Source organism: Silene latifolia, chromosome 1 (assembly GCF_048544455.1).
Source record: "Silene latifolia isolate original U9 population chromosome 1, ASM4854445v1, whole genome shotgun sequence".
Classification (NCBI taxonomy): Eukaryota; Viridiplantae; Streptophyta; class Magnoliopsida; order Caryophyllales; family Caryophyllaceae; genus Silene; species Silene latifolia.
Genome location: NC_133526.1, coordinates 51,166,569 through 51,180,271, shown reverse-complemented (window position 1 = coordinate 51,180,271; position 13,703 = coordinate 51,166,569). Strand labels below are relative to the sequence as shown.

Genomic DNA, 13,703 nt, shown 5'->3' with positions numbered 1-13,703 from the left:
GTCTTGTTCGAAAGGACTTCGTGTTTGCGGATGAAGAAGCTCCCAGCACTGAATTGCAACAGACACAGAGACTGTCACCTTCAAAGGAGATCATCAACTCAGGGGGAACACGTAGCACCTCTGCTACTGCTTCTTCTCTGGAAGCAACAGGCCCAACGACTGTTGCCTCCACCTCCAGAACTGAAGTAACCCAAAACAGTGAGGATGAAGATCCTTCCAGGCCAAAAGAAACAGATCCTTGTGGATCGATCTTTGTTGAGGGGAACAAGAAACCATTGTTCCAAAGAAGTGGAAACATCAAAGCTCTCATCCACTCACTAATCTCACAAGTGATCTCAACTCGGGAATTCGAACAAGATCATCCCTCAACAATCTCGCTCATCTCAATGAGTATTGTGCCCATAATGCCTTCCTTTCTCAAATTGAACCTTCAAATGTGATCGCCTTGGTGATGCAGACTGGTTGCTTGCTATGCAAGAAGAACTCAATCAATTCAAAAGAAACGAGGTATGGCACTTAGTCCCTAGACCGCCTAATCGTACCGTTATTGGTACTAGGTGGGTCTTTCGCAATAAGCTTGATGACTCGGGAGAAATTGTAAGGAACAAGGCTAGACTAGTGGTGCAAGGTTATAACCAACAAGAGGGTATTGATTACGATGAAACCTATGCACCGGTAGCTAGACTTGAGGCCATACGATTACTTATAGCTTTTGCGGCTCACAAAGGCATTAAACTCTTCCAAATGGATGTCAAAACCGCTTTCTTAAATGGATATTTGGAAGAAGATGTCTTTGTAGAGAAACCACCGGGTTTTGAGAACAATGACTTGCCTAACCATGTTTTCAAATTAGACAAAGCTCTTTATGGTTTAAAACAAGCACCAAGGTGTTGGTATGATAGATTGTCTAAATTTCCTATTGAAAATGGTTTTAAAAGAGGCTCCGTTGACAAAACATTGTTCTTGAAGCAACAGTCCAGTGAACTATTGGTTGTACAAGTATATGTTGATGACATTATATTTGGTGCAACAAATGAACTCCTTTACCTATATTTTTCGGAACTAATGAAATCGGAGTTTGAAATGAGCATGATGGGTGAGCTAGGATTTTTCCTTGGGCTCCAAATTAAGCAATCAAAGGATGGAATCATGATCCATCAACAAAAGTATATTAAGGAAATGCTTAAGAAATTTAGGATGACTAATGGTAAGCCTCATGATACACCTATGGTAGCCGGGTCCAAATTAGACAAAGATGAACTCGGTAAGAATGTTAGCGATAAGGTGTATAGAGGTATGATAGGCTCACTTCTCTACTTGACCGCAAGTCGTCCCGACATTCTCTTTAGCGTTTGCTTATGTGCTAGGTTCCAAGCAAATCCGAAAGAATCACATTTTAAAGCCGTTAAACGAATTCTTCGGTATTTGATTGGAACACAAAATCTTTACTTGTGGTATCCCTTACATTGTCCTTTTGATCTCATAGGCTTTTCGGATGCGGACTATGCGGGATGTAAGGTTGATAGAAAGAGCACCTCCGGAATTGCAACATTCTTGGGTCCTTGTTTGATCTCTTGGGGCTCAAATAAACAAAATACGGTAGCTCTTTCAACGGCCGAAAGTGAGTACGTTAGTGCCGCACATTGTTGTTCTCAATTACTTTGGGTAAGACAACAACTCTTAGATTTTGGTATTATTTTTGACTCCGTTCCCATAATGTGTGATAATACGAGTGCAATAAATATTTCCAAAAATCCTATTCAACACTCTAAAACCAAACATATTGATATTCGTCACCATTTTATTCGTGATCATGTGGAGAAAGGACATGTTAAACTTATCTTTTGCAAAACCGAAAATCAAATTGTCGATATTTTCACTAAGCCACTTGCAAGAGAACATTTTGAGAAATTTAGACTAGAAATTGGGTTAATTAATTGCTTGTGATTTTTAGTGTGAGTTTTACAAATTTCCTTAATTGATTAAATTAAAATTGGATATATGTTATTAAGTATTCTACGTGCATTGACATCATTTTTTAGACCAAAAATTGACACCGTATTCGTGTGTCGGTAATCACTCAACCTCATATCTAAATTTACGTTTATTATATGCTACCTTGCGTTTTTATTTCGAGTGATTAAATATGTTTAGTTGGTCCAACTACCTCACTTACCACATTTAATATTTGGGCCACCCTTCATCCATAACCAACCGTCCAAACTCCCTCAACCCACCGAAATCCCACAACCCAATTATCCCTTCATCTCCCAAATCCCTCCTTTTTCACCTACCCTTTAACTCACCATGGTAAAGACGTCATTCAATACACCTATACCCATCAAACTCACGAAAATGACATCTACACCTATCACATCTGACCCACCAACATCATCTCAAACCATGCCTTCACAAAAAATCTCCCATGCCTTTCCTCCACAAACCTCAACCACGACTCCAACCCCATCACCGAACCCAAAACCACCAAACCCTCATCCAACACCTCTCTCCATTGTTTCCACCAACCTCGGTCCCATCTGACGACATCCCCATCTCCACCATTGATGAAAATGAAGAAACTCCGTGTGATATAAGTGTGGATCCGACTAAGTCTGCCGATTCCGTTCCGATTCTGGCAAAGAAAGCTAACAAAAGAAAGGAGAAAGCTACTTCATCGTCGCAAAGGTCTATGTGAAACAAAGAACCAAACAACTACATGTTCTACATTTGCATCAAGAGATGATCGGGAAGTTGGTTAGAAAAACGGAGATAGATGAAATTGGAAAATTGGAGAACAAAAAAAAAAAAATATGGGAAGGCAATATGAGAAATGTTAAAGTGATTGTAATTATTGGAAAACATATAGAAGCACTGAGGATGACTTTCTTGAAGAAAGTAGTAAGGCGAAAATTGGGGGAAGTAGAAAGGAAAGCAACAGTGTATGCAATTGTTGCTATGCTCAAAGGTCAAAGTAGAAAGGAAAGCAACAGTGTATGCAATTATTGCTATGCTCAGAGGTCAAGATCAAATTTGTCAGAAATTTCTTGATATGAAAGCAAAAAAAAAAAAAAAAAAAAAAAAAAAAAAAAAAACAAGAAGTTGATGTTCCTTCATCACATGTTGAGAAACTTATTTGGTGCATACCTTGGTGGTTTCAATATACAAAGTCCAATGCAACAGTAGAGATGACTGTGACTCCGACCTTCATTGTCAAACCTCAACCTTTTTCAATCCTCTTCATTATCCTCAAGAATAATGACCAAACTTCCGCACCCTAACTTTGCCCATAATCAAACCTGTCTTTTGCCCTACATCTTTTGTCCCACCTTGGTTGTGCCCTTCTAAGACATTATTTTCTTTGCTTGTTATTTTGACATTTGGTGGTGTATGCTAAACTTTATTTAGCCATGGTGAACTTTGATTAACTTATGTTTAATCCTTGTTTATGTTGACTTTGTTACCTTGTCACGATTACATGTGTCTTTTTGTGTTTTCTTGTGACTTATCTGCACTCTAATGCTTTTGACATCCCTATCCGTTTGATGATGTCAAGAGGGGGAAAAGGTAAACTCATGCTCTTAATCTCTTTGCATTTTGATTAACTAATGCCTTGTCTAACCTTCTTAGTTTTGAATCTTGTTTTGGGGCAATGTAAAATTGTCATGGTAGTTTGATTCTAGCTCTTGCCTTAGGTAAGGTAATATTGTCCCTTCTCTCATTTGATCTTGCTTGCTTAAAATCTTGAATCAAGGTGTTTACATTGCTTATACATTCGTTTGGGCTTGTCATCATCAAAGGGGGAATTTGTTGGGTTCCTTAGGTTGATGATAACATGCCCATTTGATTTGTGTCATCTTAGTTTACCTTTTCAGGATTAATGATGTAATCAAGCATGGATTAAGAAGTGTTGAAGTTGTTAATCATCCCTTTGTAATGAGTCAAGTGTCATCTAATGTACAAGTGAGAAAGTAGAGTATCTTAGAGTAATAGAAACAGTCCAGACGACTGTTGCTTTCACGAGTAAACAGCTGCTTGGATTATTGCCACAACTCGTAAAACTTGAAGTCCCTTTTTATCTTTCAAAAGCCTTTCACGTGACTCTTATTTTTCAAAGATAAAATTCAGATTTTTATTAAGGAGATGGTCTTCAATAAAGAGTGGTTTGAATTATTATTATTTTCAAAATGTTTCCTCTTTATGCAAATTCAACCCTTTGATTCTTTAAGAAAACAAAGAATGCTTTTTGCCATTTTGGTGTTAACTTGTCATCATGTGACTTGTCTTTTCTCTCTTTGTTTTCTGAATTTGCATGACCTTTTAAGGATATCTTTCAAACCATCTTTCCCTATTCTTGCCTTTGCAAAAGAGCCCTTTTTGGTGCAAGTTTTGGGTGGTTGCAAATACCCTTCACATGTGTGGTCTTTGACCCTTCAAAACCCTAGCAACCCCTTCACTCACCTCCTCTATATAAGGCGTGCCATCTTCCTCATAAAACCTAAGACTTCTTTCTGAAATTTTTTTCAAGTTTGCAAATTTGTTTTTCAAAGCTTTAAACCGTGTGTCATTTGCAAAACCTTTAAAGAGTCTTCAAGTTGTTCTGATCGTGGCTCTTTGTTACTTTATAATACTAAACTCTCTTGCTTAAGAATTGTTGATCTTGTAAAAGTTGTCCATCTCTATTCTTTGCTAAAAATATGTCAGTGGAAACTTGATCCTATAACATTCTAAGTGTGTTAGTAGAGTTTAGGACGGAGTAGTCTTTAACTCTTGGCAACCGGAGTAGGTTGCGAGTTAGCTTGTCATAAGAACGGAGTAGTTCTTGTACTAGCTTTACAACCGGAGTAGGTTGGTGTCTTTTATTGTAAGGGTCTTTTAGTTGTCGGAGTAGATCACTAAAAGAAAGCAATAAAAAGGTAGATTGGACGTAGGCACTTGAGTATTTGCCGAACCAATTCAAAAATCTCGTGTTCAATTGTTTTACTTTATTTCATTTGCAATTTACTTTGTTTGTTTGTTTTGCTTTGCTTAACCTTAGAAGTAATGTGATTCATCATCTTGTCACATTTGGTCTGTGATCGTATTCCACAAACTGAGACAAATAGCTACAGTCAGAACGATTGTTACTTTCATACTTCAACAAACATTCATCGTGATACTTGTTTAATCTTTCAATATTATTCAAAGTATCTTCTCATCTCTTTTGTCCTCGTAACTCACTTTAATTCAATAAAGTTGAAATTATAATTTTTTAAATAGTACCTAATTCACCCCCTCCCCCTCTTAGGTACTTGAATCCATAAACTCAACAGATCCAATGAAATATCGACGCCTTATTGGTGGACTATACGGTATATTAAAGGAAGCCCGGGTAAGGAAATTGTGATCGGACGTAATAATGATTTATTGTTACGTGGTTACTCGGACACAGATTATGCAAGGTGCCCGCTAACAAGGAGGTCATTGACCGGATACTTTGTCACCTTAGGACACTCGCCAATTTCGTGGAAGGCTAGGAAGCAAACGACTGTGGCCAAGTCGAGTGCAGAGGCGGAGTATCGTGCGCTAGGTGCGGTGACTAGTGAAGTAATTTGGCTCAAATCTTTTCTCAAGTCACTTGGACTTAACCATAGCACACCCATTGATCGAAGTGTTTTGTGACAACACAGCCGCCCTAAATATTGCTAAGAATCCGGTATTCCACAATCGCACCAAGCATAGAGGTAGATTGTCATTTTATACGACATCACATTATGAATAAAACTATTTCGACTTCTTATATACGGAGTAAAGATCAAGTGGCATACATCTTTACAAAGGCGTTAGGCGAGGAGAAGCTTTTCGTTTTCTTCAATCCAAGTTGGGAATTAGCTTACCAAGCGCTCCAACTTGGGGGGAGTATTGAAGGATATGACGGAATATTATTAGCATATTGAAATATTATTGTGCAAATATTGAGTCAAATATATCTTAGCTATTTTAGTTAATTGTATATTTATTACCACGATTTATAGGCTCATCTTTAACAAGTGTATATTGTGTTATAGATGTATATAAACAATACTTCCTCCATTCAACTCCACTCTACCACTTTCTTTTTTCACGTTTGCCAACGCGTGTTTTACGCGTTAAATATCGTTAGCTACGTATTTACAAAAAATATAAAAGTTAGATATTTTTAATATACTCGTAAAGACGAATCAAACAAGATCCCACATGAATATATTTCCACTTACGTATCGAGAGAAAATCGAAATTGAACACACAATTGTGAATAGTGTACGAAAGGGAAATAGGTAGAGTGGAGTTGAATGGAGGAAGTATATTTTATATCTCCTCACTATCAATAAAATTACAATCACATCATTCTTCTCGTGTTCCTTGTCATTTAGTTTTTCAATAATCAACTCTCAACAATGTGGAAAAACAAAACACGATACTTTACCTTTACCGATCAAACCCTTAAAAGTAAGAAAAGATGAACAAGACGATAGTAATGTGGCAACACAACGTTGAAGACAACAGTATCACTGAAACCTGTTTCTCATGCAAAGCTCATGGAAACCACGTGTACTATCACGTGGCACACTCCTCTCTTCCTTTAAAACCCACACCTTTCCTTCCATCTCATCCTAACCCACCTCACTTGCACCAACCAAAACGAACCTACATTCTCTTCTATACATATCACAATCTTTGAAAATAATAAAAATAAGAAAAAGAAAAATGGACCGCGATCGCGATACAAGGGACCCACGTATCCAAGTGCACACACCGACCCACATGACGACCACCCATGGGTATACGGGTGGGTCAACCGGCCCAACAGCTTCTCAAATGATCGCCTTAGTCACCCTTGTCCCATTAAGCGGGATACTCTTTGTTTTAGCCGGGATCACCTTGTTGGGATCCCTCATTGGTCTTGCAATTGCGACTCCGGTTTTTATTTTGTTTAGCCCGGTTATTGTCCCGGCTGCGCTTTTAATTGGCTTAGCTGTGACGGGATTCCTTTCGTCTGGGGCATTTGGGTTAACGGGACTTTCGGCGTTGTCAAGGGTTGTGGGGTATATAAGGTTGGTGGGCCAGAGGATGCCTGAGGAATTGGACTATGCTAAGAGGCGCATGGCGGATGCGGTGGCGTTTACAGGGCAGAAGACTAAGGATGTGGGTCAGACTATTGAGAGTAAGGCTCGTGAAAGTGGAACTACTACCGCTAGTGCTAGGACTTAGTACGGTTCGGGCGGTTCGGGGTTCTTGTGTTTGTTAAGTTTGGGAGTTATAGAGCCTTGTAGATGTTGGTCTAATCGTCTTTGCTTTTGTTTTAGGTCCAGCTACTTTATTTTGGTTGTAATAATGTGTACCGTCTTTGTTGTATGCCTTGAAACTGTGTAGCTTCGTCTTAATCATCTTAAATATACTCCGTATCAAATTGCAATTTCAACCTTTTTTCGCGCTTGCTCAAATTTGAGTGAATTTTAATGAAAATAAGTATCCTAATCGTTAAAGAACAATTGATAAAAACGAAGGCTATTTTCCCATGTTAGAATGGGAAGGGAAAGGACTTGAAAGAGAGATTAAGAGCTAAATTGATGGCACTAATGACCAAGTATGAGGAGGAGACAAGAAACCAAACCAAAGACTCGCGCCCGGGGCATGGTGCAGCATTCAAAGAATTGGACACTAATAACATCAACCCAGGCGAGCTATCCCATACCATAACCCGGGCTGGCTGATGACCAACCTGGGTAAACACAATCCTTAACCCGGACGAGTTCCCAATCGTCAACCCGGGCGAGATCTTAGACAGCTCGGGCGGGCACTACTTTTCCACCCGAACTTCAAGTGTATTGACCATTTTGCCCTTAATCTTGAATCAAATATATATACTCTACTAGTAATAATTTTAGGGTTATGCCTCGGAGAGGATTACGCCTCCTTAGATTAGATTAGCAAACTCTCGTAGATTAAATTAGATTGATCTGATCTCTCAGATTAACTTTTAATCTTTCCACGCAAATTACATTAATCTTTCAATAATCAATCCAATATTGTTCTTGCAATTTACACTTTGAATAGTTTACATTTGGATCTTTTGGGTTTTATATTGAAGGCTAGGTAGTATCCTACGCTTCGCGCGGCCTGTTCTTAAATTTAATTATTATAATTGAAGAAAAATAACATAATTTATATATGACCCTTAATATTTTTACTTATAAATAAAAATAAATTAATTTCTTTTAGATTTAACTTCAATGTTTTAAAATAAAATATATACAATTTTAATTAAAACTAATAAGTGATAACTAATTATGCATGATCAACGTTTTATAAATTATTTTGTGACTGATCAAATATCATATTAATTAAAATAAAATTTATTCGAATAATACCACAATTAACATTAAGTTCTTAAATTATATCATTTTAAGATACGTTATGTTCCAAATCAATTAATATTTGTTTAAAATGACGTGAATATAATTTTATGTAATTTTTAATTTTTTTATGTATAACATGTGATATTTATGTATCAAACATATAGAGTTCAAACTCAAGTTATTCAAATGTTTTGATTGTGTCTTGCATGTGTTATGTGTCAAACATATCTATAAGAATTGCACCTTTTGTATTTTTCAACAACTATATATAATTGATGTTTAAGAATAAATAAAATGGTTAAACTTTCTCAAATAATATTTTTTGAGGTTTAAATTCAAAGTATTTAAAAGATAACATACAAAATGTTTAACTAAAAGTAATATTTAGGTAGTCATAATCAATATTTATATTTGAAGTATACATATTTAATTGAAGATATTAAAGAAAAATGTAACGTTTTTTCTACTTTTTCATGCCGTTTATAATACTATTATTTAATAATCATTACTTTTGTTTTGATTATTCAAATGCACTCGCGATCACTGTGTACATATATACTCGTACACATACTCGTTATCACACTATGTAAACTTATCAAAATCTCATATGTATTCAATTTCTCGCAACATAATTTTTTTCATTCGCACATAAAAACTTATCTCTTAGTAGTTTTCTTTAAGTTATGTTTTTATGAAATACAATGATTCTTCCAAATATATTTTTCTTAGGATTTAATGGTCTAAGTTTTATAACTTTCTCAAAATGTCTTTTTACGTAAACATAAAACATTATGAGACACTAACTTTACTCAACAACAACAACAATAACAACAACAACAACATCAGAGCCTTAATCCCAAAATGAGTTGGGATCAGCTGACATGAATCAACCTTTAGAACCGTTCATGGATGAACTCCCACCTCAAAATGCGAAAAAAATAGAAAAGGGAAAAATAAAAAAAAAAAACACAAAAGGGAGAGGGAAACAAAATATAAAGTCAAGGTAAATTTATAGGTTTTAAAATCGAAGTCCGGATTTCTTTTATAAAAACTTAAAATTTAAATCGAGAATAAATATTAAAACGATTTTGAAAAACGAAGAAAAATTTAAGGATCCGGAATACCTTAAAAGTAAATCAAGTAAAATATATAAGAAAGTGGTTGGTAAAAAAGGTGTAATAAAGGAGAGAAGAACAAATAAATTTTGTTTTAAAAATTAAATAAAAACACTAAATATGTCAAATAACATCAAATACTAAAAATCCTCATGTATCATTTCCCTCCATTGTGCCCTCTCCGTCACCATACTCTCCTCAAGCCGCATAAATCTTACATCGTGCTCTATCACTCTCAACCATGTCTATCTCCGCCTCCCTCTACCCCTAGGAACATTTTCTGTTCTCCAAGTCTCGAGTTAGGCCTCCTAACTGGTGACTCCATAGGTCTCCTTCTCACATGGTCAAACCATCTTAGTTGATTTTCAAAATTATACTCAATTTGAAGCAGTTTTCGCAATGAACGTAATTATTTACATTTTAGAATTTTTATCAAAATAATTTTTTAATAAACTTAGAATCAAATCACCGTAATTATTTAATGTAATTTTATAATAAATTTATTAAAATATATTAATATTTTGCTTAGATTTATATAACATTTATTATGTTTATATTTAATGTTTATCTGTAATTAATACGTGTATTAAATACTGGGTTGACACGTGTCGCATCCACAATGCTTCAACCATGTTATATATATATATATATATATATATATATATATATATATATATATATATATATATATATATATATATATAGGGTCGAGGATCCAGGTGAGAACCACCAACATAATGAGAACCGTGAGAACCCTTACTAAATCATCATCAAATCTTGTTCCCAAAGTTTTGATGGATCATTTACTCTTAGTTTAGTTTATTCAAACACATTTTTTAGCATACCTAAACAAAATTTATCGATTTTATTAACAATATTCAAACTTAATGTAAAAAAATACAATTAAGTATACTAAAATAGCTATCGATGCACTAAAACTAATATTAGGTGCATGAAAATTGTTACATGCATGAAAATGAGTACTAGGTGCATGAAAATAACGAGCGCTAGATGCACGAAATCGAGTTCTAGGTGCATGAATATTGTTAGTTAAATGAAAATGAGTAGAGGATGCACGAAAATTAATAAAATGAAAGTCGATTCGATTTAGTCAATAGTTTATACTTTTAGGACCAAGAAATATGTTATCTAGCCATAAACTTCTATCTTTGAATCCAAATATGTCGTTATTTTTTAAAGAAAAGTATCAAGTAAGGTGGAGTTCTCACGGTTCATTATTTTGGTGGTTTCACAGGATCCCAATTATATATATATATATATATATATATATATATATATATATATATATATATATATATATATATATATATATATATATATAGGGCGGGATCTGCATTTAACCGATTTACGGTACGAACTAACCAATTGAAGTCATTCTCAAGAGGGCTTTCTTATTTCTCTACTCAATTAAAACAATTCAACACTCTCCCACCACAAACCCACCACAAACACTCTGCCTCCATCACCTCTCACACTTTCACCGTCGGCGCCACTTCCACCGCCGATCGATACTTCCACCATCGGCCGCCATTTCCACCGCCGCTTCTACCACGCTCCCCAAGAACGGATTTCACTTTATACTGCTTCGACAATGGACAAAAAACAACAATAAAAATCCCAATAGCAAGCATGCTTCACAAAGTAACTTTTACTACTGGTAAGCGTATGATTGGTGTTATGATACCTTGATTTTGCTATAACAACTTGCTTAATAGAGTGTTTCTCATCTCAAAAACAATTTTAATTCTTAACCGGGTTTATCGTAATTGATTGTTAATTTGTTTTCATTTGACACTACAGGGGTGATTTGTTGTTTGAGCTGTATGTGAAAATGAAGGGCTGTAAATTGGGATTTTGATTGTTGTTTCTTGTCCATTTGGATGTGATAAAGGCAGAGGTCTACATAGTGATACTTGAGGGGGAGCTTGTGGTAAGCTACCGAGGTGGGGTTAATGGTTTCGAGGCCACTGCATCCGAGTCTGACGAGAAGATTGATGTTACCAGGTGAGACTGCTTATTTTACTACTGGTAAGTGTATGCCGTAACATTGTGATGATGAGTTAACTTTAACTCTGGTGAATTAGTATAGGTTTGTTATGTTTCGCATAATGCCTGAAAAACTGAACGGGGCTGTCGAAGCTAATGGCGGGAACGAGGCTAGTTAGTTGTGGGGTTAATTCAGAGATGGTGGTGCTAGCGGTAGGTGTGGTGGTGGTGGTCAAGTGGATGGTCGTAGTTGATCTTTAGATCATGGATACACAAAATAGCAGCCCGGAAACATATGGTATTACTACTACATACACAATCGATTTGTGTATCTAGTAATAATAGCATGTGTATCTACTAGTAATATCATGTGTATTTGTTGTATCTGGCCCTTTTTAATACGACTTCAATGATTTATTTATAGCCGTTTGAATCAAGATAAGATGTATACCGATGAAAGGATTACGAAGAAGATAGTATTAATGTATATGGTACTTTATTTACAGGAACTCTTATAAATAGGGTGAATACTCCGTATATACTATCCTAGAGCTTCCTATATAGGTGCTTTCTAAGATAATTCTTAATGATACTGATGAATGGTGTGACTTTTTTGTTGCCACCATCACAATGGAAAGATTGTTTATTGATATTTGAACTGCTCTGATGTCGAAGATTCGGAGTGCTCAAAAGAGGATCCTCCTGAAGAAATCGGTGTCAAATAAGCATCTAGATCTTTTGAGGCAGTTGCGTTTCCGAGTTGGATATCATCTTTGGTCACCAGAGTATTCAAATGGTGGTGGATAGAGATTTATGATTTTGCAGGTGGGTCGAATGTTGGTGCTGTTGCGGTGGTCTGAGACACTGCCTCTGACAATGGGCTACTCGACAGTGGTCGAAGGAGTGTACGGGAGGTGCCGACTAGAGGAGTGCAGAGATGTGAGCTTGGAGATGGAGGCTATGCTGCTGCAGGTTCATTCTTGTTTTATTTGTTAATTATCTAATTTCTGATGTTACTAGCTCGGAAAATTGAAAAGAATGGTCGATATTTTGATGTAACTCAATTGTTGAACATGTACTCGTTGAATGTTTTAATGTCGCCATAGATTTCAGCTAGTATGTAAACCATTTTAGTAAGATACCGAAAATCATTTTCCTTATGATACGTGATAAATGGTTGTGAATTTCTAATCGAGATGCCTGAACTTGTTCATGTTTAACTTGTGGTCTTTGAGAAAAATACTTGGTTATGTTTTTTAAATGGTTGTGAATTCCTATTCTAGATAAATTATACCAGAGTAAATACAAATTTTTGATTCTAGTGCAGAATCTTGGAGAGTATAGTAGAGGAAGTTGAAGATGTTGCAGTGGTACCATGGCTGTTGAGATTGCATCAACTGCAAATCTAACAATCTGTGCATTAAACTGCCATAGACTAGCTGGTTCATGGATGCACAAGAAGAACTCGAAGAAGTTATGTATTATTCTCCGGACATCTCAAATTTCACGGAGTACACTATCTTAGATGTTTCACATCTTACAAAGATTGACCCTACAATTCCGCCAAATAGGGCATGTCTTCTCAGTTGAGGGAGCTACGGGAATTATACAGTTAAAGTTGAAATAAGAAAAACAAGTAGCCCTTACATTTATTTATCGTATATTCTGAAATTGAGGAAGATCACTTAGCGTCTATATTTTTTCATGCAAGCTAAGAATAGTTGATCATCTTTACAATATTAAATTTATAATTCCTAACCATGTCCTTATTTGTATGTTAATAGATCAAGCTACAAAATGTGACAAGGTTATGCCAGACAAAGAGCATCGTTACAGTTAACGGCCAGTTTCCAGGAACTCGTATTGTAGCACGAGAAGGTAACCAACTGTTAATCAAAGTTGTCAATCATGTTCAAAACAATATCAGTATCCATTGGTATTGACTGCCACGTTCAAGTCTACAGCTAAAAAACTTCATATATTTTCTATGGAGTAACATCTATATTGAGTTCGACATTTATATCATTCATAAATTAGCCAAATTAGAATCGAGAAACAGGTTAAATACTGAATTATGTAACAACATGAACATGCATGGTATCAGACAACTTCGAAGTGGGTGGGCAGATGGACCGGTATACATAACACGGTGCCCCATACAAACTGGAACAAGCCGAATCATTGTTCTAGTGACATGTAAAATGTC

General features: G+C 35.8%; 1 protein-coding gene and 1 long non-coding RNA gene across 5 annotated transcripts; both read left to right on the top strand.

Annotated features, from left to right (window-relative positions):
* Positions 1 to 6,550: 6,550 nt before the first annotated feature.
* Positions 6,551 to 7,438, top strand: LOC141588665 (oleosin Cor a 12-like). Its single transcript, XM_074410116.1, has one exon. The coding sequence runs from the start codon at positions 6,724 to 6,726 to the stop codon at positions 7,225 to 7,227; it is 504 nt and encodes a 167-aa protein (XP_074266217.1). The 5' UTR covers positions 6,551 to 6,723; the 3' UTR covers positions 7,228 to 7,438.
* A 3,441-nt stretch (positions 7,439 to 10,879) lies between these two features.
* On the top strand, positions 10,880 to 13,654 carry LOC141605395 (uncharacterized). Of its 4 annotated transcripts, none has more exons than XR_012526349.1 (5): positions 10,880 to 11,168; positions 11,312 to 11,515; positions 12,173 to 12,469; positions 12,825 to 13,375; positions 13,602 to 13,654. It is a non-coding gene; the product is annotated as an uncharacterized LOC141605395 (long non-coding RNA). The 4 variants fall into 4 exon arrangements; XR_012526350.1 differs by having other exon boundaries at positions 12,820 to 13,375; XR_012526351.1 differs by having other exon boundaries at positions 10,887 to 11,168; positions 13,282 to 13,654.
* The last annotated feature ends 49 nt before the right edge of the window (positions 13,655 to 13,703 follow it).

Bases quoted from the DNA above. Each gene is read 5' to 3' on its own strand.
- LOC141588665 (XM_074410116.1), top strand. From the start codon at position 6,724: ATGGACCGCGATCGCGATACAAGGGACCCACGTATCCAAGTGCACACA.